Consider the following 24,737-nt stretch of genomic DNA (forward strand, 5'->3'; position numbering starts at 1 on the left):
TTCGATATTTGACGATAGCGAAATTCAATTTAATACTTTGATAAAAGCGAGTTTCACGAAAAATGGAAAAATAAACTTACCAACTGCTTCTCCGATCATGAACAATAAACAAAGTAAACTGGCTAACAGTAGTCTGCGTCGAGCTACTTTATCAACACCCACTTCATTATCATCGTGACAGTGTGTTTCAGACTGAAACGAAAGAAAGTTTTTGCTTTTAAATTATATAGTGCAATTGAATTGGAGACAGTAAAATAATAAAAGTGATCGAAAGACCTGAAATCTTTCGATTACTTTCATCACTTCGAACAACTGCAAATAAGTTTTTTTTTATATATTCAATCAATTTGAAAAGATCACAATGATTACTTTAAGTATACATAGTACTTTCATTCCCTTCTACTTCGTCGGCTACTTCCAATAATATTATTTTTGTTGCAAGTATAAGAAAGATCATTTTTATTTTATTCACTTTTGGCTTTGTTTCATTCATCGAATCCACAATTCTTCTATATAAAAATTCAGCAAACAGCTTTTTTTTTCCCCCTCCAAAAATTGATTGATTGCTTGATTTTCTTTTCTGGCGCAACCACCAATATTGTCCAAGCTATCCTAAACTCGTGTTAACTTAAAATAAAAAATTATTCATTAAAAAGAGCAAGGAGAGGCAAAGTTAAAACATCAAAGTGAAAATAGAGATTAAATATTATGCATGAAATCGATGTCAAGTATAAACGAAAACGTGTTAACATAAGATTGACGAGTTATATCTTTCAAATTTGAATAATCTCTTCCGAAATATTTTATTCTTAGAAAGCGGTATTCCGAACAGAAATTATGGTACCACATCTTGAACAAATTGGATCAGTATCTGAATGAAGCATATGCTTGTGAGTAGGGATTGCAATACCGGTATACCGAATACCGGTATTTTGAGCCATTTGCACATTTTTTTAATACCAGTATTCACAAGTTTAAATACCGGTTTTTCGGTATTCACTAGAAATTTTTAAAATTGTCTCCACTATATGTTCAGGGATCGCCAACATAGCAAAATAGTATACGTTTTTGTTTTTATGTCTCCCTAACGGGCGAAATTAACTAATTGATGGCTTAATGAATTGCTTAAAATTAAATTAGAGAAACATGGATTATCCCTGAAAGAAGAAATTGTATCCATGATGACTGATGGAGCAACAGTTATGAAAAAAGTTGGAAAGTTGATTGGTGCAAATCAGCAATTGTGCTATGCTCATGGAATTCAGTTAGGAGTAATAGATGTATTATAGCAAAAAAATAAAGAACAGAAGAAGTGGATATAGAAATTTCGGATTCCAACTTTGAAGAGAGTAAGAGTGAGAGTGATATTGACAATGGAGATAATGACAACGTAATTGTTGCAGATATTGCTAATGAGGATGAAATATTAACCCATCAAGAATTGCTTCCTATAATATATAAAGTTCGAAAAATTGTTAAGATATTTAAACGTTTCCCTATAAAAGATGACATATTACTAAAATACATACTAACTGAAAATAAAACAGAATATATGTTAATATTGATTTTAAAACACGTTGGCACCGTTTATTCCTAACAGCACACATCACACTAGAGCAGCACACATCACTATCTGAAGATTATATATTACATTGAAAAATCGCACAGAAGAAAGGCATATCGAAATAGAAAATGTCTTATGGTATTTGCATAATGATAAGATTCCTTTACCAGAGAACTTATTATTTAAAATATTACTTTTTTGGATGCGACATTATTATTCTATATTCAAATATTAAATTAACACAATCACCACATCGCAAATGAAGCTTCACTTTATGAAAGGTGTATCCAGAAGCGCAAGGATACATTATTATTAAATCCTTCGTAAAATTCAAACTATTTTGAATATAGCTTCAATCTGTTATTGGTCTTTACATTTTTTTTCTCTGTTTGATACTATTTAATAGAAGTAGAGTAATTGATAGTACAAAATTATGTTTATCTGCCAAATCTGCTTCCAATAGGAACAGGTTAATATTTTATTATCGTCAGCTTAATTAAAAATCCATGTTCAATTTAAGTGTTATAGGCCCAAATCACCAAAATATTTCTGAAATACCTTTCTCATATTTATTTATTTGGATTTAGAATTGCTTTTCTAGTTTTTCTTTTAATATATCCAATTAATAAACTCTCCCCCCCTCCCGAAAAAATAAAGCCTACCATCAGAAAAATGCTATTCCAATTTTATTACAGTACTAAAACTCTGAATCATTTAATAAATATGAATTGAAATGACGAAACATTTTTAACGTTTAATAACTCTTCTAAATTGTAATTGAAACAATTAAATGATTAATAGATATAATATGCAAGAATTTGAAGTACATAAATTGCGAGTTTTGTATGTTGAGAATTTTAAAAGGTACATATGCAATTAAAACAATTGTGTTAATTTTATTTAATGGAATAATTCCAACTAATGTTATCAGTCATGTTTAGATAAACAACTTGAATCGTTTTTATATAATTATTTAAAAATTTATTTAAAAAGATTGAATGCAATATATCATCTTTATCATTCATGTGAGTACGTAAGACAATTTATATCTTTTTATAAGCAATATTTTCTTAATTATAAAACACTCCGAATTTTATGCACCTTTTTATAAAAATTGATAAACAATTTTCAAATGTCACTCGACGAAAACTTTAACATTAAAATAAAAACCTTGAACAAAGCAAGGATATTTTTCACGAAAAATAAAATAAAACTGTCAAAAATCTATTTTTAAAATGGTAATACAAAATTCGAGTTATTTATATCGTCAAAGTGAGTCTGTCTGCTCCCCACAATGAGTAGATTAAGGCTAACACAAGCTTAAGTTTCATGTATACTTGCAATAAAAAAGTTACACGTCGGAAAATACTGCAAATAAAGAGAAATAAAAAACTTATCGAGTACTTACAAGAACGTCAGAGATGATACATATTATGTAATCCATTGATAAACTAGAAGTATTTGCATGAATTTTAAACTCAAAAAGTCTTTAGGAATCCGAAGCATGTCCATTGTTCTACTATAGGAAACTGACTGACCATAGGAGAAAGCGGCTTACCGCGTATACCCGAACAGTAATGTCGGATGGGGTCAGTGTTCTAGGCCCATACAACGATTTTATTGCTTTCTCGGAGGCCCGGGAAGATGTTATTTAAAGACGAAACAGTTGGCACATAAATGATTAACGCTGAATGCTCAGAAAGTCACATGAGGTTGCATCTGCTAACCACAATATATATTTCTTATTACAATATATATTCTGGAATTCGGAAAACTTTTGGAAGATGTATGTCGTATTTCATTGGGTTGTAGTAACTATGGAGATGCAAGCAAGAACAAGATGTATAAGGTGTTAAAGACCAATATAAAACTTTTTAGTGATTCCAAAAAAGTAAAGCAGGATAAATCCAGCAATTATGCCATCCTTATGTTTAGAATCACTATCGATCATTTAATTTTTCTCATCCTCGATCTACTACGGCCATAGGTTATGATTGAATGTCAGAAGATTAATGACTGAAATAGAGAAAAAAAAAATTATGGTGTAGCAACAGCTGAACTAAACTCCCTTCAAAAAGCTTTCAGGTAAAATTCCATCCTGGCTTATCCGTCCAAATATTTCGTCTAGACGAGTAGGAATGAGGTATGAACCTATTAAGTAGACAATGCAGAACCAAACATTTACAGCAAAATAGTAATGAAATGACTGTGTTCAAGTTTCAAGGGAGCTCTCACATGCCAATACGTGTATGGCCTATGCATTGAAATTACCTACTCGTGAGAAGCATATAAGCAGGAAATAAAAATTCCGAAACATCATTTTGATGATAATACTGTATATAATTTCTTTGAGGAATGGACTCAAACCGCTGGTTGAATAACATCTATCAAGTGGAAATGAGGTTTTGAACACAGCCTAGATATATTATTCCAATTCATTCCTTAAAACAATAAATTCTTCTCAGAACTCTCTACTCACTATACTAGGATCCCCAGTACATATGTTATGGCATCCTTACAACCTTATTCTCCACTTCAAACTGGCTAAATTTAAATATGGATTTATTTTATGGATAATTCAATCTTTTTAAACTCAATGCTAAATTTAGTATCGTATTTACCAAAATGCTCTCCCTTTTCATAAATGGTTTTCCGTTTTCTGTTGCATCGGCGGTTCCATTTTGGCAACATTCTTCTGCAGCATTTCCATGACAACAGTAAATTATTGAGTTATCTCTGGACACTAGGGATTCATAAGTACCCATCTTATGCTCACCGCTTAATGTCCTGAAAGGAAAAATGTATATTAGTTAAAGAGCACTTACCAGGCTAGGATCAGATTTAGATATTTACATTCCAGGAAAATTTCAGTTATAGATCGCTCTAGAAAAATTTATGTAAAATATGAATTTTTTTTGTTCTGTTATTGTCTAAAATTTCTTAGAAAAATAGTTTTATTATTGGATATTATGAAAGACAAAAGATCATTTAGAGGCAACTGAAGCAGATTCATCTCCTCATCTCTCCCAAAACAAAAGTTTTGTTTTTTCCTGGCCAGTATTTTTAAGTTGCAGTTCTTATTTTAACATCGTGTATGTATTTGATGGGCCGATGTACTGTACGTTTCATCCTGAAATCAGCACTTTTCTATGCTTGCTCTTCGCTAAGGATTTAGCTTTTAGTTATAGTTATATTAACTTTAAATAAACACTAGGGTTATTTTGGGATGGACCTCGTCATTTTGAAACGCAGTCAGATGACGAGGACAACACCTGAGCTGATACTTCCCTCTCCAAACTTCCACATCATACCAGTGGGAGGACGTTTGGTCCGACGGATGTAACGTGCATCAGATCCGCTTACATGACGGTTCTTCGGTGGAATCGGGTCTCGAACCTCCCTCCGGTTCCGAAGTCGAGACCTTACCACCAGGCCTTCCGTGGCCGACGCACTTCGCTAATAGATAAAAAGCAGAAGGTTGTGTCACATGTGTAAAAGCGCGGAGAGTCTCAGAATCCTAAAATGAACAGTACTTAGTTCGAAAAAGAGTCAACTCATAATATGCGTTTTTTCACAAGCCTTTCATAGCGACTATGCTGATCATTGGACTAGCTCATTAATATGGTTTAAAAGTATGCACTATATATTTGAAGAGATATGATGCAGGAACAGAAAAAAAAATTATGATTCACTACTCTGCATAGGAGCTGAACGAATATTTTAGGCGGATGATAATTAGATCGTAGAGGTGAATTACTTAACGAGCAAGCCATGGCCATCCTTTAAAATGTTTTTTTAACCACCAATAATATAGTTGTGTTGCATATGAGCAAATAGACAAATTAACTCTTACTTCGACTTCCCTTTCTCTGATATCTTCCATAATATGCATCACTTCACGGCTTAGTAAAGAAATGAAGAGTTTTCGTGATCTTTATGATTGAGTTTAAGATTTTGTACAGATTATGTTTATTGTTGTTAGAACTATTAACCAAACATCATTTATCTTTAATGATGGGTTTTCAATTTTAATGCTACATACACGCTAAGAGTCGGATTACTTCAAAATTACAAAAAGTTCTATCATTTTGGTGTAAAGATCATATCTAAAAATCGCTCATCTAACTTGTCAAGTTTCTGAGTTTCTATGTTCGTAGATACAGGAAGAACACATAGACAGACAACCATTGATGGATTTGACATTCAGCAGAAATTCCGATAATAAAACCATATGCTAAATTATATCAATATAATTTGAGTTACTGCATACACGTAGGAATATAAACTTCCCATTTACGGATTTCGTGTAAAATTTGGCAGATTAGTTTAATTTTATTCTCGTTTTAAAGCAACGCTAGGGCTATTTTGGGACGGACTTCGTATTTTTGAACCGCGGTCAGACGACGAGGATGACACCTGTGCTGGAACCCCCTCTCCAAACTTCCACAGCAGTGGGAGAACGCTTGACCCCGACTGATTTAATGTGCACCAGACCCCTTACACGGCGGTTCTTCGGTGGAATCGGAAGAAACTCGACTTTCATGTTAAAGAAAGCCATATGGAAAATATATTTTCGTATCAAGCGATAAAAACTTCATTTATTTTTTCATGAATAGTGAAGACTTTCTGTCATCAAAAATGAAGTTGGATTTTTTTTTGTATCATATATGCAGCAATACAAAAAACATATTTAATTCTGATTTTTGTTGTATGATTATTGCAAAGAATTAATATTTCCTTTTAACTATTGTATTATTGGTTCGTGCTGAAAATATTGAAAATTTACTTTTTTTGCATTCCATAATATTAAACATCCATTAAAAAAAACCCATAATATATACATTTCTCTTTTTATAAATAATGCTATTCAATATTAAAATTTCATTCTTTAATGAACTGTTAACATCCAACTTTTTTTAATATGTAGAGTATTTTGTATCCGATTGTTTTTATATATCAGCAGAGATAAAATACTTAGATAAAATTTATAAAGCTTTGACTAAAATAATTTCTTCATAAACTTATATATTTGCTAGATGTCTAGAATTTATAGATCTCCAGAGTCATTTAACATGTTTATAAAGCGTTAACTGATAGACTTTCTTTTTATTTCTATAGAATAAAAAAATTTGTAACATTCCTTACAAAACGAAATTATGCGCTATGAATACCAACACTATTTTCAGCTATGAAGATGCAAAATGGACTTATCGATTTATTTTGAACAACTATTGATATTATTTTAGCGAACAGTTCAAAATAAAATTGTATACTACAATAATGCATGTACCATATCTAATTTAGAGTATTTTAATGTCGAATAAGGGTAAAACTTCTGTAGCATCGAAGGTGAATTGCCTTGCCATAAATGCTAACCCTTTACACAAATTGTTATCGCTTTTGTTAAATTTGATGAGAAAAATAGTAAAATGCGGATATTATATCTTGAAGTAACAGTTCTAACCAATTATAAGAAAAGTTTATTCTTTTACTTCATTTAATTTAAACTGAAATTGATCAAATGAAAATATTTAGTAATTTTCTGCATTGTCCTCTTTGCTACAAACAAGTCATTTGAAAAGCATGAAATTGTTAACACCTCTTCGGATCAATTATTATTTGTCACTAAAAAGGATCAGAAACTGAAAAGAAAACAACTCAGGAATAATTCCAGTTTAAATATTTCTATTTAATTTGGATAGTCAATTTCTTAGTGAATTTCATTTGTATTCAGCTCAAGTTGTCATCTAAGCCCCATTATCACAGGCCCGGTGAGGTTTAATGAAACTATTTGTTTCTATGTCAAAAAATAAGATAAACTATACGCAAGTAATTAAAAATGTTTCATCACGTTAAATATTCTATAAAAAATAAACACTTTTTATTACTTACAGAGGTATCTTTTCTCCTTCACGTGTACTCTCCATTTTCTTCCTCTTTCACAGATTGAGAGTAAAAACCTGAAAAGAAAATGGAGTGAGTGACTGTTTTGTGGCACAAGGGCTTGCTATCGATGTACTTATGAAGTTGCAAAACCATACTGATCTAGATGAACTTCATGAAGTTAACATAGTAGAACAAATGAGGGTAAAGAGAGGTTCGCCTACTAACTCAGGCAAATAAGGATGGACAAAACTAAGCTTTTTCTTTTAAAACTTTCACACTCAGTTAAAATATGGTGGACAGTGACCTCTATGTTCCGTGAATGGCAAACTGGAGCCGATTCCGATTGTTGTGGATATTGATGTGGAAAATACCTATGCCCAATGCGTAATCTTCACTACTAGTTTTACGTTAACGTTTCTGTTAAAATCACATGGTTTGACATTCCGATAGAGGATTGAAGAAATTTAATTTATTATTTATTTGTGCGTTTCAGATTTCAGGCCAAGATATAAGAATTCCGGATTTCAGAATACAGTCAATATTCGAGAGAGAAACAAATGGCTATAAAATCCTGCAGACCTTCTAGGATGATTTTTTCGGGTCTACCATATTCACTTATCCTGAAGTGTCCTGGCATCCAACAAAATAAAATATTACCTTGGCCCACGAGACTTCAGTATAAGTTATATAGTTTAGGCTTAAAAAGATGGCTTTTTGTGGCAATTTTTATCTTTAACAGCTGCGTGGGTCGATGTACAAGGTTACTAGAAAAGATGCATTCATTTTTCAATATGATATAGGGAAACCGGAACATGATAAACGATGTTATTTTTAATCAATTAAGTTTTTGAAATAAATTAATTTTACTCGTATATATTATTAGAATGGTCTTTTCTTGGATGGTTGTATAAATCTTTATTTCATTATAATAGATAATATTTAATTTTACAAAGATAACCCAAACGTACCCTTCTTCACCGGAACTGGGACAAGATGATTTTGACTTTTGAATCATTATAAAAGATGAATACATATTTATTCTTAGAAGATGCAAAGCAGTGAACTAATTATACGTTGCTAAGAGCATTTCTTGAATAGTATGTAATATAAGGGTTATAACGTTTAAAACTCTAGCTCATAGGAATTAATGCAACTCAAAAATCGATGATTATTAGCAAAAATTAAACTCAAATTTCCCTCCTACTAAGTTTGAGCATCCCTCGTGCCACCACGTGTAGATTTTGCAACGTTTTATTCTAGTATTTTCTTTGGAAGTTTCAGCTGATGTCATGGGTATCAGGGTTATTATTTATTTCATGGAATAAACTTCAGTTTCTCAACTGCCTTTTTGCCTTCTGAGCTTCTTTCCCTTACCCGCTTCCTTGTGAACTAACACACATCCTCCAAAGGTCAGATTGTTGAAATGTTATCTATGACTATGCAATATAGGTTGGAACAATTTGTGGACCATCAAGTTAAGAAAACTACGTAAAGTAATGCAAATAAATGTCAAATAGAAAACAACAAAGATCAGCTGTGGTAAGATAATGAGTTTTATCAATGTCACTGGAAGAGTTAGAAGTCCTCGATTACTTTGGTATAATTAGTAAAAAATAAGATATAAACAGTGATTTCAAAATGTGTACTGTCTAACGTAATCATGTAAAGCAAAAATTACCAAATATCTGTCTTGTTAAGAAACAAGATCTTACACTGAAGACTTTGAAAATTACAAAACGTTAGACAAGATACATGTTTAACAAACAGGAAAACAGTTACAATGACTCCACTGTGTAAAATTTTAGTTTCCAGCGACAGGAAGAATCAGTATGATTCGTAAGGTAATGAAATTGGAGTAAAATGAACATAAAGCAGTTTTCTTCATATTGTCCCGTCCGTCAACTTGATGAGTACTTCTCCTAAATTCAAAAATATTACACGTACACATATGAGTGATAAATGAAGATAACAGCAAACTCACTAAATTTTCTGTGTGCTCTCTGGATCACATAATACAAATCCAGGCGATATTTGAACTCCTTACACACATTTTGCTGTGTCATCCTTTCAATGGACATCATTATCGTACTTATCAGTTCTCTCGGCTCATTTAATGTTTTTGGAAGTGGGGGAACATAAGTAAGTCCTTAATGTGCCGCCAAAGGAAGAAGTCGATGGAAATTCACTGATAATTATTTACAATACTTTTGATATCATGAATATGAATGCGGAAACCATGACAATTCCATGAAGAGAAGAAAATGGAAATGTAAAGGCAAGAGAATGAAAATTTTAAGAGGACATGAAAAATTAATTCCTTTGAAATATCAGACACTACATCTCTATCACCAGCTGGATAGTGTTTTATACTATATCACATCGTCATCATTGTTTTTGCAGCTAAAATTAAAAATCGTTTTTCAAATATGCACATTTTTTGAGCTCCTGTTTAGGTTTTGTGTTACTATAAAATTTATTTTTTTCACTACTTTGCTTCCTTTTTCAAATTTCTCATTAAGTCTGAGATGAAAGATGGAGATTGTCCTGAGCATTTAGCAAGTTTATTATTTTGTTCCTCAGATTTTGATTGAAAATGAGTTACTTTTGCTTAAGTATCTATAGTCTGTTCATCGAGTCGAGTGAACGAAACCAAACAAACGCGCATGCTTTATTGGCAATGATTAAATATCTGGCACTTTACCAGGAACGCCAACTATAACAGTCTATACACAGTCTGAGCTTCTGCTTTGTTGTAGAAAACAGTAGATTCCGTGATAATTAAGCCCCACTCGAATTCCTCTACATAATGTTCTGAAAGTGATTTCTGAAGTATGTGCTTTAAAATTTATCGCAAATAAATTTATAAAATGTTCATATTTCTATGTAATATTATGAATTTATAAATTAAAATCCTATGTTTGAGAACTGAATATTTGAAATTTCAATGTCTGAAACATTAGAAATCGCCTAACTAATATTTAAAATTATTATTGATAGTTCTTTGTCCGATTTACATGCGTATTTTTTTTCTTTTTTTTCAATTCAATTACCAAAAATTATCCTTGACAGGAGATTTTACTTTCTACTGTATACCCCTCCCCCCTGCTACAATTTATTGCTATACTTTGAATTGAATAGATTGGTTGGTTGGTTTTTTTGGCGCAAGAGCCAATCTTGTTGGACTGAATCAGATGATAAATAGGACATGAATTCGAATATAGTTTGAAAAAGGAAAATAGATAAAAATAACGTATTAAAAATAAAGACATTTGATAATACTTTGGGTCACTGTTTACTAATTGCATAGAGGAAAACGAGTTATTGGTTGTTTTTTTAGTAGATGCTGCTCGAAATATAAATTACTAGTATCTCATTTATAATGATTTTTATGCATTATTATAAATGCATTATATTATGCATTATTATAGTGAATAAAGAATTCTTAGAATTCATCAGAGCATATATATATATATAACAGTATAATTTAAATTTATTAGAATTTTTCCTGTTAAAAGATAATATTTTATATTTATTAATGCATCTAAAAGAAAATTAAACTTGATTTAGCTAATTTAGAGCAACTGTTTTTATTGAAGAAACTAAGCAATTTGAAATATTTCTATTACATTTGAGTCTCCACTATTCGACATAAAGATGGATTACGTATATCAGACAAATGAAAGAGTTTATTAATAAGGAAAAAAAAGAGGTCTCACTTCTTCATGTAAATTAGTCTATATCAGAGGTTCCCAAATATTTAAATATACTATCCACTTTTTAAAACCCGAATTTATGGCAATCATTTTTTGCTTGATGAACTGAAAGTTTTCAGAAACAGACAGCACACACTTTTTCCGAAATTAGCTTGCTGGACTAAAAAGGAAAAAACATTTATCATTAAAGATAATTTTAAGCTCGCATCAAAATTTTTTAAACTATAAAAAGATTCACATTCAAAATCTACCAAAAATGAACTCGTGACTTAGTGAGATGCAATTCGCAGTTTGGGAACCTCTGGTCGTTGCCATATATTAGATTTAATATCTTTTTAATATATCATACCATATAAAAGGAATTAACACCGAGTAATCAGAGCCTATCTTATAAACAATTATTCTAAAATGAGTCTATATACAAAAAACAGGCCTATATCGTTTCTGAGAAGATCAGTCGCTTCGAGTTGATTAACTGCACCATCTCTAGATAAGTGTCACGTCTACACTTGCATTTTTCTCTTGCTATTTCGATGCACTTCCAGACTGTTTCAATAGCGTTTAGAACATCCTTATCAATAATTTTTACATCATTTGGATGATTCACTTCGTCATTTGTTTTAAATACCATAATAAAATACTGTGCACTTTTGTAGTCGGATTTATCGTATTCAGACTGAAATCGTAATAAAAAGAACATTAAAAGAAATGTAAAATTTCACGCTGCGTTGTTTTCAAACAACACGAATGAGCTTTAAATGTATTGAATAAATTTAAAAAATAAGCAGAAAATAAATTGAATTCAATTATCTTTCGCTTATTGAAAATCGCTCAGTACAATAATGTACTGATAGTTAAAATGTCATCTATCCAATTAATTTTTTTAAATTCATAATTGCTACAAAAAAAATGTATTTTGTATTTGCATAGAATGGGCATGTACAGTGCGAGTCAAAAAAAAGTAAACACTAATTTTTCATGTGTGAAACAATATATAGCAAATATATTATTGACTTGTAACATAAATTAATATTGCATAGTTAAATAATTAATATTTAAATATTTAAATCGTTATAAATATTAAACAAATTGTAATTACAAGAATAAATAAGCCGCTTAATCAAAAAATACACCCATTTTTGAGCGTCAAAAAAAAGTAAACACTGACAAGTCTTTCACTATAACGTTATCAATTTTGTAAGTGCCACCACTTTTTTTTCACAGAATCTTAAACAAAAGTGAATTCTTGATGTACATTTCGCTCTTCTGTTAATTTCTGAAATTTTCTGGAACATTTTTAGAAAACTGGATATGGGGAAACAAACATCACTAGAAACGAGAAAAATAATAATAAATTTGAAGAAAAACGGAAAATCATTACGTGAAATAGGACAAATTGTCCAAAGGAATCATTGCACGGTCAAAAAAATCATTGACAAATATACGAAGTATAAGCAGATTAAGGATTTTGAAAGAACAGGAAGACCAAGAAGACTTACTGATGCAGAAGTTAGAACTGTAGTACGAGAGATAAAACAAAATCCAGCTGAAAGTGCTGTAAAGATAGCGCAAAATGTATCTCAGACATCAGGAAAATCAGTAAGCGCAAGTACTATAAGAAGAACTCTTAATGATCATGGGTTACATGGTAGGATACCGCGTAAAAAGCCATTCATATCGAAAACAAATCAAAATAAGCGCCTGAATTTTGCTAGGAAGTACGAAAAAAATGATTTAAATTTTTGGAATAATATTTTATTTAGTGATGAAAAAAAATTTGAAATTTTGGCCCCTAAAAAGCAGTCGAAAATATGGCGATCGAAGAACGAAGAATTTGATGATAAATGTACAGTTAAAACAATTAAACATGGGGGTGGCTCTATTATGGTCTGGGGATGTATGGCGGCAGCAGGGGTCGGAAATTTGGTATTTATCGAATCTACGATGGATAAAATAGGCTACTTAAATATTTTAAAAGAAAATGTTGGCCCCAGTGTTGAGAAATTAGGACTGTCACGAACTTGGATCTTCCAGCATGACAACGATCCAAAACACACATCTAAAATTGTAAAAGAATGGTTACTATATCGGACACCCAAGACTTTAGACCATCCTCCGCAGTCTCCAGACCTCAACCCCATTGAACATTTATGGGCATATTTAGATAAAAAAGTACGCCAAAGAACGGTTTCAAATAAAGAAGAATTGAAAAAAACTATCTTGGAAGAATGGCAGAAAATCCCGATCGAACTGACGAAAAAATTGGTAGCATCTATGCCTAGAAGGTTAAAAGCTGTAATAAAATCTAAAGGAAAGCAAACAAAGTATTAATTGCTAATTTTTTTCATTCTATTTTGCTATCAGAGTTATCTGTTTACTTTTTTTTGACTCAGAAAGTTGGCTAGACATTTGTTTAAATTGAGCTATTTCTTTTTGTATTTTGTTTTAGCTTAACATTTATAAGCTGTTAAATTCTAATTAAATGAACATTTAATTTTAAGTATTTGTTTTACATTATAAGTCAATAATGCATTTGAAATAAAGCATTTTATACATGAAAAGTTGGTGTTTACTTTCTTTTGACTTTCACTGTATATATGGATATATTCTTTATGCTATACTTAGATGTGAAAAAAAACTATTACCATGATTTGCTCCTTTTTTTTATTGAAATATAGCAAACAGCAGAATAAAGAACACAAGATTGAAATTACCCAAAAATTTTTTAAAGAGTATGTTCAATTTCGGTTATTCAAAACCGCTGTGATAGATAATGAGTGCGTTTACTCCATTTTATAAACCAGAAAGAAAAAAATGAGTGATACAGTTAAGTCCAACAGAATGACCTACAATCTCAATGCGTCATTGATTAAGGTAATTTGAAAAAGAAAATTTCCCAATTAATAACATATAAGCGATGCGGGTTTTAATAAATCATTCAATCGATTTTCATTTCCTGACAACAGTCCATTGTGCTTTGAAAATGTGAAATTCTTACAGGAGATATTAATGAATTTTCATGTTCAACGCATGTGCAGGATACATCGATTAGTTCTAATGATTTCATTTTACAATCAAATTGAAGGTGTAGATATTTTAATCTTAATTAAAGAAATACGAAAGGAAATTGTTTACTGATTTCATAGGTAGAAGTATAGGTACAAGTATGGTATAATAGGCATGCTACATTTTATTTAATAAATAATAAAAGCCAAAATTTTTTTAAAACAAGAAACCCATTAATTCTTCAAAAATAGGGCAGAAGTATAATCAGTTTAGAGCAGAAACGCATTGCTATCTAAAATATATTTCGTACAATTTTAACATCAATAAAACATAAAAGGTCCATCTAATCGGCCGCGAACTTCGACATCTTTAAATTTACAGCAAAATTCCCATGAAGGCGCATTTTTTTCTCTTGTTCTCTTAGGATTAAAATAAAACCCTACAAGACAAGAGATTGCATTCTTCTGATTTCGGCTATTTGAAAATAAACATTTCTAACGTGATACTCGCGCATTTAAACATATAATTTTATGATCAAACACTCGAAGCTTGTACATAATTAAAATTTATGTCTTTGTACACAGTTGAGGGTTTTCACCCATTTCTTTTTGAAGCATGAATCGTATTCCCCGCTTTTGAATCATCGCATTGCAATATGAAAAGGTATTATTACATTTTAGTAGTAAAGAAACATACATCTGAAAAAGAAAAAAAAAAAAAAAAAAAAATCAAAGTATGCAGAATCGATGAAACAGTGAAGAAGGCACTTATGAATACAAAAATGGATTTGAGGGAAACAATTTTATTCATTTAAAAAAGTTGTTTGAAGATATCCCTAAACAAAAGATTTAAACTGTAAAACAAAATGAAGCGGAAATTTTTGCCTCTAAGAAAGAAAGAACAAATTGAACTCATTGTGAATCATTCTAAAATTTTTGATGCTTCTAAAAATTTCTTGACTAAATTCACTTTTAAATAAACTCCATAAAAGATATTTTTGAAATAGTAATTTGTTGGAAAATTTAAATTAAAAGAAAATTTCAAGAAAAAGAAGTGTGCTATAATTAATTACTATTATTCAAAATCCAAAACATTTTAAATGATTATATATAAAGTCAAAAATCTAAAAATAGCCATCCAAATTGCACGTGATAAAATTTTATTTAAATTAAGTTTACCCATCTAAATCGTCTTTAGAGAGATCTGGTTAAAAAGGAAAAAAAATGAAAAAAAAAAAAGTATACAAAGCAGCACTTACCTTTCTTTAAAGAATTTTAATTGTTTACAAGATTCAACTTTCTTACAATTTTCAAAAATCTTTGGAGCTGCTGTTTGTCATCCAATTCAAACACAATATTGTTTTATGCCTCTTTTATGTATATCGATAAAGGCGGCATTTATCCCACGGTTTTATCTTACGAAAACTTCTTCAAAAAGAGAACAATTGCGACGAGGAAATGAAAAAGCGTTGTGTAAAAGCCACAGGTGCGTTAAGTGGATTTCTGTCAATTATAATTAAGCCGCAAATTTAATGATCGAAATAGGAAAAAAATCTCGTACTTCATCAAGAATTGTTATTCGATGGAACGATTTCTGAAAATGTGGAACAAAAGATTTCAGTATCCAACGCAAAAGGAATTTACAAATTTTTTTTAGAGGTTTGGTTTCAATTTGATTTTCTTGGATAAAGATCTTCAAATGGGGTAAACTCCAACCGTTTTTAAGATCGTTCACTGAAAATTTTTTAGATGAAAATAAGTTTTTTTAAGGATTTTTAATTTCTATAATATGAAAGAAGAAAATTCATTTGCAGATTCTACTCTTCACCATTATAAGCCGATATTAAAAATGTATTTTAATTATCATCTCAGAAATTTCTCGAAGTTTTAGTTCTCAATACGGCAGAAATATTAGTAAACATCTATTCCTGAATATAATTTATAATTTATGGGAAAGACTATGGTAACTGGCTTCAATCGAAAAACCTTATCATGTGGGAACATAAATATCTCGGAAGATAAAAATTCGAATTTATTCTTTTTTTGTCGTCAATAATGACGCAATGTAGAAATATATCTAGAGCTGAATTTGTTTTCCCTGCGAAATAATGTGCTCAAAGCAGATGGATCGTTTCAGGATATTTCAGTCTGATTAGAAAGTAAAGTAAAATTAGATATTAAGTAAACGATGGCATAAAGCAGTATATTTAAAATGAGGGAAAAAAATAAATTATTATTTTTCTGTATTTCATTTCAAATCAAATTAAAACGAAAGAAAAGAAAATACCGAATGAAAAACTGAAAACAATATACGAAAGTCGAGGCATTTATAAATCAAAAAGATTCTCTAGTAATTGAAATTAGATCCATATTTAGCATCAGATTCACCACCTAAAACCATTGATTCGGCAGATTCTTCATCAAATAATATAGCATGGGCCTACTCAATAATTAAAACAACACGAATCATTTTGTTGAACGGTCAAATTTATACACAACCGAAAGCATCGAACGAAATGAGGGAGGCACCTAAAATCGCTTACATGGAAATGCCAACCTTTAGCACCATTTAGTGAACTACATTTAGCAGGCGGTGAAAAATTTTCTCTTGCTGTCGGAATACAATAAATGATTGAAAACTTTCGTTTATTCCTTGATTTGGTCAATATGATCCCATTCGCTATTTCTATAAATAAATAAATTAAACCATATGAAACTTAATAAGTAGACAAAATCATGAAAGTATAGAAAGAAAGCAATTTTAATATGCACTTTTTAAACAAAAATTAACTACAAAATGTCCAGAAGGGAGTCAAATTGATAGCATCTTAGTACCCAGAGGGTTAAATGAACTCCTCAATTTCCCATAAATGAGACATGGAGTTCTCGTTGCCTCACAATGATTTATGGTTATTAAGTTATGGTTATTATGATGAACTAAGTTTCATATCCAATTCGAAGTAAGATGCCTTTGATTCAAGAAAATTTTTGATATTAAAACTTTTCTAGAGGTATTGTCAAGAGATTTTACTTTTTTATACTTTTTGTTTACATAATTTGTATTAGAATTACGTGAACTGTCGAACTACTGAATTCGCTTTCTTTAGTGAAATATTTTTCATACAAGGGGTAACTACAGAAACAGTAAAGCAGTTACAAGGCAATATTGTGACGACCAGTAACTAGTATTTTCTTGATGGTCATATTAATTGGGTTGCTGTTTGACTTAGATTGTGTCTGTACCGTAGATAGAGGAATATAAAACTCCCACTTCCCGAGTTCTGTCCTTTACAATCTGTCTTGCTTTAAGAAAAGCCATTTGTCTTTGGATTTTAACAAAAATAGCTTTTTCAAAAATTCAGATGAGGCAAGATTTAGATGATGCAGCATGGGGATCAAAACATTTTCTATATTTCACAATATCAGAAATGCAAACGTTCATGTGGACATTCGCGTGTCTAAATTTGTAAATGATGCGCAATGTTTTGATGTGTTTTGGCAACACAAGTGTCAGAAACGTTAAAATAACAAGTACATTGGGATAACCTTCACTTCAATATTTAAACGACATACGGAACAAACATTTTGATCATTTAGTTCTTCCAAGAACTCGGTTTCTGACACATTTAGGAATTTTAGACCAGACAGTACGCCACGAAAAATATTCAGTGCTTTGTAATATGTTGTTTGTGTAGAAAAGTAACCTATGATCATACAAAAAATTGACTGTAAACCAAGTATCACATATGGTTACATATTCTAAAAGATATGATTAAAATAAAAAGCGTCTTCTCAACCCGCCGTGTATCATTGAATACTACAAATGCCATTAAATAATTGAATGCAAAACTTAAAATGCCATTTTTGTCCAAGTGAAAGCGGAAAACTATAAACATACCTGAATTAAAATATTTAAGAATCAATAAATAAGAAAAAGATCATTGAACTAAAAAGCAATGGATAATCCAGCAATCTTCGTCACAACTACAGGTTGGTGTTGATTACTAAAAAAGGATGCGAATTACCTGGAAGCGACAAACATGTAGTGCAGAATAACACAGTGCGATAAAAGATTTCACAATGTTTGTTTTTGATCCCGAAATTCAATTGGCTCCGATAGTTATGGGGAAATCATTTACGAATAGAGAAACGTTGAATTTGCGAAACGGCTGTAAATTTGAGTCATTTTCTGTTCCCTTAAACCCTTGCATTGGAAGGAAGCAAGCAAAATAGAATTTCGAATTCATTTTTAAGTAAATTATTATGCAAATTTCTTAACATCGAGGAAGTAGACATGGCTGCCCAAATTATTAATAAGGTATTGAAAAGAACCCAATGAATAGGAAGACTGATCTTTTGAACTTGTTATCTGCAATACATTGTAAAGCGAAGTATATTACTGTAACCTCAGAGGTAAAATCTAAAGGTAATATAACTGGTAGAAATAACGTTAATGTATCAAGTAAAAGTACAACCAAAGTAGGATTTGGTCTTTAAACCCTCCGTGTGAAAGAATGTACCTATTGAAGTTCTGAGAGCAGATAAAAGATATTTTAACTTATCATTTAGTCGCAATCATTCATTAGACTTAAAATTATGGTTCTCATCGCCAAGTTCGCAAAACATCCACCAACTGATAACATGCTCAGCAAAGGGCCGCACTAACGTGGATAAAGGCAAAAAAATTAACTTCGCTTCTGAAACATTCATGTTTTGTTTGTGTAATTGCAATCGAAATTTATTGAAAAATCAAAGAATTTCGATTGGAACTCCGGACAAAATAGTTGGAAATTGCAGATTCATGGAATGTTATGGATTGCTACTTTTGGCAATTTATTGCTTGAAAAAATAAATTGTGAGCACGCACTGTAGTGGTATTCATTAGAAATAGCAGCAGTGGGTTAAAAAACTGAATTAAAAGCGGTTGACTTCATAAACTTTTTAAATTGACGAAGAAAAAGTTTCATTTTAATACTAAGGTGGAGTATGAAAAATTTTCGTCTTAAATTTCAATAGCACAAAACGCTTCTGGTAAGTAATTTCAAAATGTTTAGCGTCAAAAGTAGGGACAGGAAACAACAGGATGTTGGACATTAAATAGAAAAAAAAATGATTAAGGTTTAAAATGCTTTCACTCAAGAGATGAAATTGGTTCGAAAAACTACAAAAATAATAACAAATATAGAATAGGCTCTGCCAAGATAATAGCAAATTCTCTTAATTTTCAACAAAGTTTCTAATTGGTGATGTTCTCACGGCACAGCAGAGTATTTGAAGAGCCTAGCGGCGAACATATTTGAGACGTCATAAATACGACGTGGAGTTGAACTGTAGCTAATGAAATTATATTTCAATTTTGAAAGAAACTAAGATATATCTTAAGCAAACAAGTACGATCTGCATTCCATGCAGTGAGCGAAAGATATTTTAGGATCTCAAATGCCTTTTCCACAAATCCATAATTCGGCGTCGGAAAGTCAGGCACTTTCCGAATATGACAGACATATACACCGAATATCATGTGCAGCAAATATAAAAACACTGAAAGCTAATTCTTTAACTGGATACAATGGCAAAAGGATAAACAAACTTTTTTTGGTTTTCTAAACAAAAAAAAGGGGGGGGGGAATACTTGCTTTCAAACCAGTTTATCCACTTTTTTTTGCAGCAGGAAATTGTCGTTCTATAAAGCGTACGTATCAAACTAAACAAGAAATTTGTAAGTCGTATTTCTAAATTCACTCTTCTGTGCGTTGAAAATCCGATTAATTTTCATAGTAAACAGGGTCTTGTTTACCATGCTACAGTGCAAAACTCCTTTTCTGCAATGAATGCTGGAGATTGTATCTCCCAAATGTTCTTAAAATTGTTCGTGAGCTAAAAAATTGAATAAAAAGAGAAAAATTTCCATAAAAAATAAAATCTTACGAATCTTGAGGATTCCAAAACTTTATGTTCTATCATGGGCTTTTTTTTTTATAACGAAAAAGACACCTCAAGTGGTTTCTCCGCACAAAAGCAATTACAATGTCAAAGTCTACAAGACGGAAGATTAATAATAACTGAACGTTGTTTCTAGAAATCACTATGAAACGGGAATCAGGAAGTGAATACTTCTGATATAAATATCATCGACTGAATTACAAACAGGCTTTGCACATATACTTTTTTGAGTACGCCGTTTTGTTTTCAGAAGGAAAACAGGTCATATTTTGACTGCTAAGGAAAACAACATTATTGGGCAAACAATTTTGCTATTGGAAAAGAAAGGCTTTTCTTTTAAGAGAAAATTTAAAGAATTAAACTTGAATTGAAGTATGCACATTTATTATTGCTTGTTCGATAGTTGCACTTGCAATTTTTTCAAATTTTTGAATCTCGGTTGATACGCGATCCCATCTAGGCTTTACTATTAAGGTGCTAGTAGCTTCAACATGCGAAATTGTTCTCCGAATATTTGTGTGAGTAAAAAAGACTTTGGTGCAAACTTTTTACCTGTCGAAATGACATGAACGTGACGAAAGCATTATAAGTTCTCAAATGAAAGATTCTAATGAGTAGTTAAAAAATTAGTGTCAAAAAAACTGTAGTTTAATGAAAAGTCTTTATGCATAAGCAAAATAATAAATGAAATAAAAATTAATAAAAAATACTTCTATGCAAATACTAATTGCATCAGCGCAAGAACCCTGCCAGCCCTGTCAGTCGGAATGCGAACCAATTTTTTTTTTTTTCCTTCTTCTGAAATCGAAACCGCATACTTAAGACAGGATGCGTGTGAAATTTGGATGTGATCAAAGCTTGTAATTTTTTTTCTCAGGAATTGCCTAAATACCTCCTGTTTAATTTCGATCACCCTGTACATTAATTCTAACATGAAGATGCTTCATAGCTACAGTAACTTTTGTAAACTGCGTGATACGAACACCCTTACGTACAGAATGCTGCAGTTTTCAAATTAATTAACTAAAAATGAATCGAAATGTTACTGTTTTCCTCCAATATTGGCGTATATCATAGTGAAAAAATCCTTTTTAAGTCAAACTTTTTAAAAAATTAGTGATATTGCATCTCTTTCCGAACAATTTTTCTAATAAATATTTTAATACAATAAATTGATTTTATAATAAATATTTAAATTTACTTTTCAACGTAATTTATAAAATGCTGTATATTGTTCTAATTCCAATTAATTGTACTGCAGAATTTGTACTTTCACTCGCGTGCTTTACCCGATATTAAAATTATAATAAAGAATTGCTAACTTTGGATCTCAATTCCAAAACGTTTATTTTTTTTTTCCACCTTCGCTATTATTAATCCTCAGCACTTTTAATTTATTTAATAATTAAATAATAATTAATAATTTAGGTAAATTTATTATTCCGTTTGATTTATTATTCATAATGATCAGCATAATAATTTGCAAAGGTTGTATTGTGTTCGAACATCACTGAATGGAGAAGCAAAAGTCTTAATGTCTTCTACTGATAATTTTGATTCTCTTTTTAAAGTTTTAAAAGATTGCCATACAAACAAAATGTAAAGTGACAGATTCACGTGTCTTAGAAATTATATAAAATTCCTACAGATTAGCATAGAAGTTATAGGATTTAATGGACTGTATCAACATTTCGGGATCCAAAAGCTGTCAAATATGAAATGAGTTACCTGTCTAATACTTTATAAATGCTATTCTTCAAAAGAATTCATAAAATATCGAGGAACCGGTTGAACTTTCACTGAGAACTGCAGAAATTCCTGTATTTGTATCTGACGAAATACCTGAAAAAGCAAAATGCAATATTAAAAAGTAATATTGGCATTAATAATATGAAATTGTTGCATAAAAATAATACAGTGTCAACTAGAACAAAAATTCTCATAGTTAACAGAAAAGGGAGATATATTAAATATGACATTCTATGTAGAAATTCCTGTTCACTTTCTAACCTTATTATATTTCAAAATATATTTGTAGAATGCAGAAAGAATTTACTAACAAACACATACTACGTAAAAAACTCCAATCTGGTACTTTCGTGTTTAAATACAGTTTCCAATTGTAACGGAATTGCTGCTCCAAGACAAATGAATTTCGCTCTTCTAGAACCAATCTGATTGTGGGAGAATGATGCCAATTCAAATAGAAATTCGCTCGAAGGTTGGGAAGAAGTCTCTGCTTTAATTTTTGTCAAAAAATGGGTTAAAATAAAACGTATTTCTGTTGGCTGGTGACGAATGCACAGTTAAAGAGTTTTGTTATACATTTGGTGTGGTTTATAAAAATAAAGATGAAGGCCGTCGGAGGACTTTGTGTTATATAATCTTATTTTACATAAAAATATTATTTTATGCCAGGAAACTTGTGGGAAACTTTCATACAACCATCTTTCCAGAATCATAGTGTTTTATCGTATTATGACGTCAAAAATTGGTGAAAAATTCCATCGACTGATCCGTATTCATTTCTGTAGGTTTTCTATTAGTTAAGAAGTGGAGGGAGGGGATTCATAACATAATCAATCAATATATTATACTTTCAAGCCATAAACTGCCGTCATTAGGCTTAAGAGTGTGGTCACGTAAGAACACAAGACTTTTAAATTTTGAATAAACAATGCGCTTTAATTATGTTACTTCAGAAGGTGGTTAAAAAAACTCCTACCCATTGGTAATTTATCTACTGCTACAGGCTTTCTATTAGTTTAAAAAATAGATGTTGAAAAAAGGTATAATAAATATGATAAAAATATGTTTAAGAAAAAAGTGTTATGTCTTTTGAAAAACATTGTTAAGCGCTAATATTCAATATTACTTTATCGTGCATGATATTTACCGCATGTTACAGACAACAGCTAAAATCAAAGGATGACAAAAGCGATTTTATGTAATAAATACAGTTCAATCTCTACGTATCGAACTTGAAGATACTTAAGGAGAAATTCGATATATAGATATTTTGATTTACAGAAATACATACTGCAAAATTTTCAACATTTACTTAATAAAGCTAACCTATAAAGTTAATTTTTTGGGTTAAAAAAAGATTGAAAAATTAAACTATGAAATAATTTTAAAAGCCGTACAAATAAGCATGCAACCTGTGAATTCATTTATAATGTATTGAAAATATATGTTCATATAAAAAAATATTGAAAAGAGATTAGAATTTTCAGTCCGAAATATGGCAGTATAATAATATTTTAGGTTTGATTTGTCTATTTTTAAAACGTACTCTTAATTATATAACAGCAATAAGGTGCTCATACACACACACACACACACAAAAAAAAAAAATGTAATTTAATATCATCTCGACACTCTTAAGCAATATTCAGTAACGAACACAATGGAAAATTCTTTGTAAAATATACTTAAAACTATTTTGAAATGTTTATTAAAATCTGAAGGGAAAAAAAACTAAACGAAAAAATAATATCATTGAAAAATATATTTTCTTAGTTATAACGGAATATAGAAATAAGTTTGGGGCAATAAAATACTTCAAAGATTAATTAAGTCAATTAATTAACTTTTGAACCCACCTAATGAAAATTTTGAAAATTCTTTTCGAAATGAGCTCCTACTGAAATAACTGTGGGTCAAATTTGGTACCTCTAATTCCAAAGATCTGCTCTATAAAGCGCTTTTGTATGATTTTTTGATAATGTATATAGTATCACAGTTATTTACAAATATTATATCAGCCAATAAATATTATCATTTAAAAATCGAAACGAGATTTTGTAGCTATTTATGGACAAAGCAGTCTCTCTTGTTTTTTTTTTTTTTTTTTTTTTTTTTAACATTATCTTTTGCCAAAACCTTTTAAAATAAATATTGAATTTTAGATATTTTTCAAGAACGGTAGGATGAAAAATCTCAAACCGTATCTGACTGCTTTAGAGTGTTTCTATTCCTTGTTTTCAATTATTCATCTTTGTTTTCATCATTATCTTTGAACGCATTTAGGTCAAAGCAATCGTTCATTGTGTTGAAGATCGGATTAGCAAATAAATATAGAAGTCAATTGACTAGTGACCCCGAGACTAGTGATTAGAGATTTACCTTATGATATTTTCAGGATTATTTGTGCCTTTATTTGATTTCTAAAGAATACTCAGGAGTGTTTATTTACGTATCTCGCTTATTAAAATTTTTTTATTTATTGTATAAACAAGATTGTAACAGAAAAAATTCTAAAAGAAAAAACTTTTTAACACAATCTAAATATATTCTTTCTACTCTGACACGTATGCAGACCAGATGCAAGACAATAGTCGGATGATAGAGACTATCAGATAAAAACCACTCAATTATATGAAACAATGCGTTCACGAGAAAAATATTCCGTTATTGATATTAATTCTGTACAGAAAGAGTTTCAACAGGCTCATCACTAAATGACATGTCCCAACAGATGAGTCGGATTAGAGAAAGAAATCGCTCTAAAACATTTTTCCACTTGGAGTTTAGTTTAGTATAGTTATATTAACGCCCCATTTTAAAGCAACACTAGGGCTATTTTGGGACGGACCTCGTAAGTTTGAATAAGGTCAGATGACG

General features: G+C 30.6%; 1 protein-coding gene across 3 annotated transcripts in view; it reads right to left on the reverse strand.

The window, feature by feature from the left end:
* LOC129960145 (proton-coupled zinc antiporter SLC30A2-like) overlaps nt 1-24,737 on the reverse strand; it is a 60,405-nt gene that overhangs the window by 18,507 nt on the left and 17,161 nt on the right. For 2 of the 3 annotated variants that reach the window (XM_056073323.1, XM_056073324.1), the window contains exons 2-5: nt 21,840-21,953; nt 7,457-7,524; nt 4,186-4,351; nt 81-192 (exon numbers count right to left, since the gene is read on the reverse strand). In XM_056073323.1, coding sequence (XP_055929298.1) covers nt 81-192; nt 4,186-4,351; nt 7,457-7,491 — 313 coding nt within the window. In that variant the 5' untranslated portion in view covers nt 7,492-7,524; nt 21,840-21,953. Of the gene's footprint in view, nt 1-80; nt 193-4,185; nt 4,352-7,456; nt 7,525-15,427; nt 16,065-21,839; nt 21,954-24,737 lie in introns of those variants that run through there. The other variant, XM_056073325.1, reaches the window with a different exon arrangement.

Source organism: Argiope bruennichi, chromosome X2 (assembly GCF_947563725.1).
Source record: "Argiope bruennichi chromosome X2, qqArgBrue1.1, whole genome shotgun sequence".
Taxonomy (NCBI): Eukaryota; Metazoa; Arthropoda; class Arachnida; order Araneae; family Araneidae; genus Argiope; species Argiope bruennichi.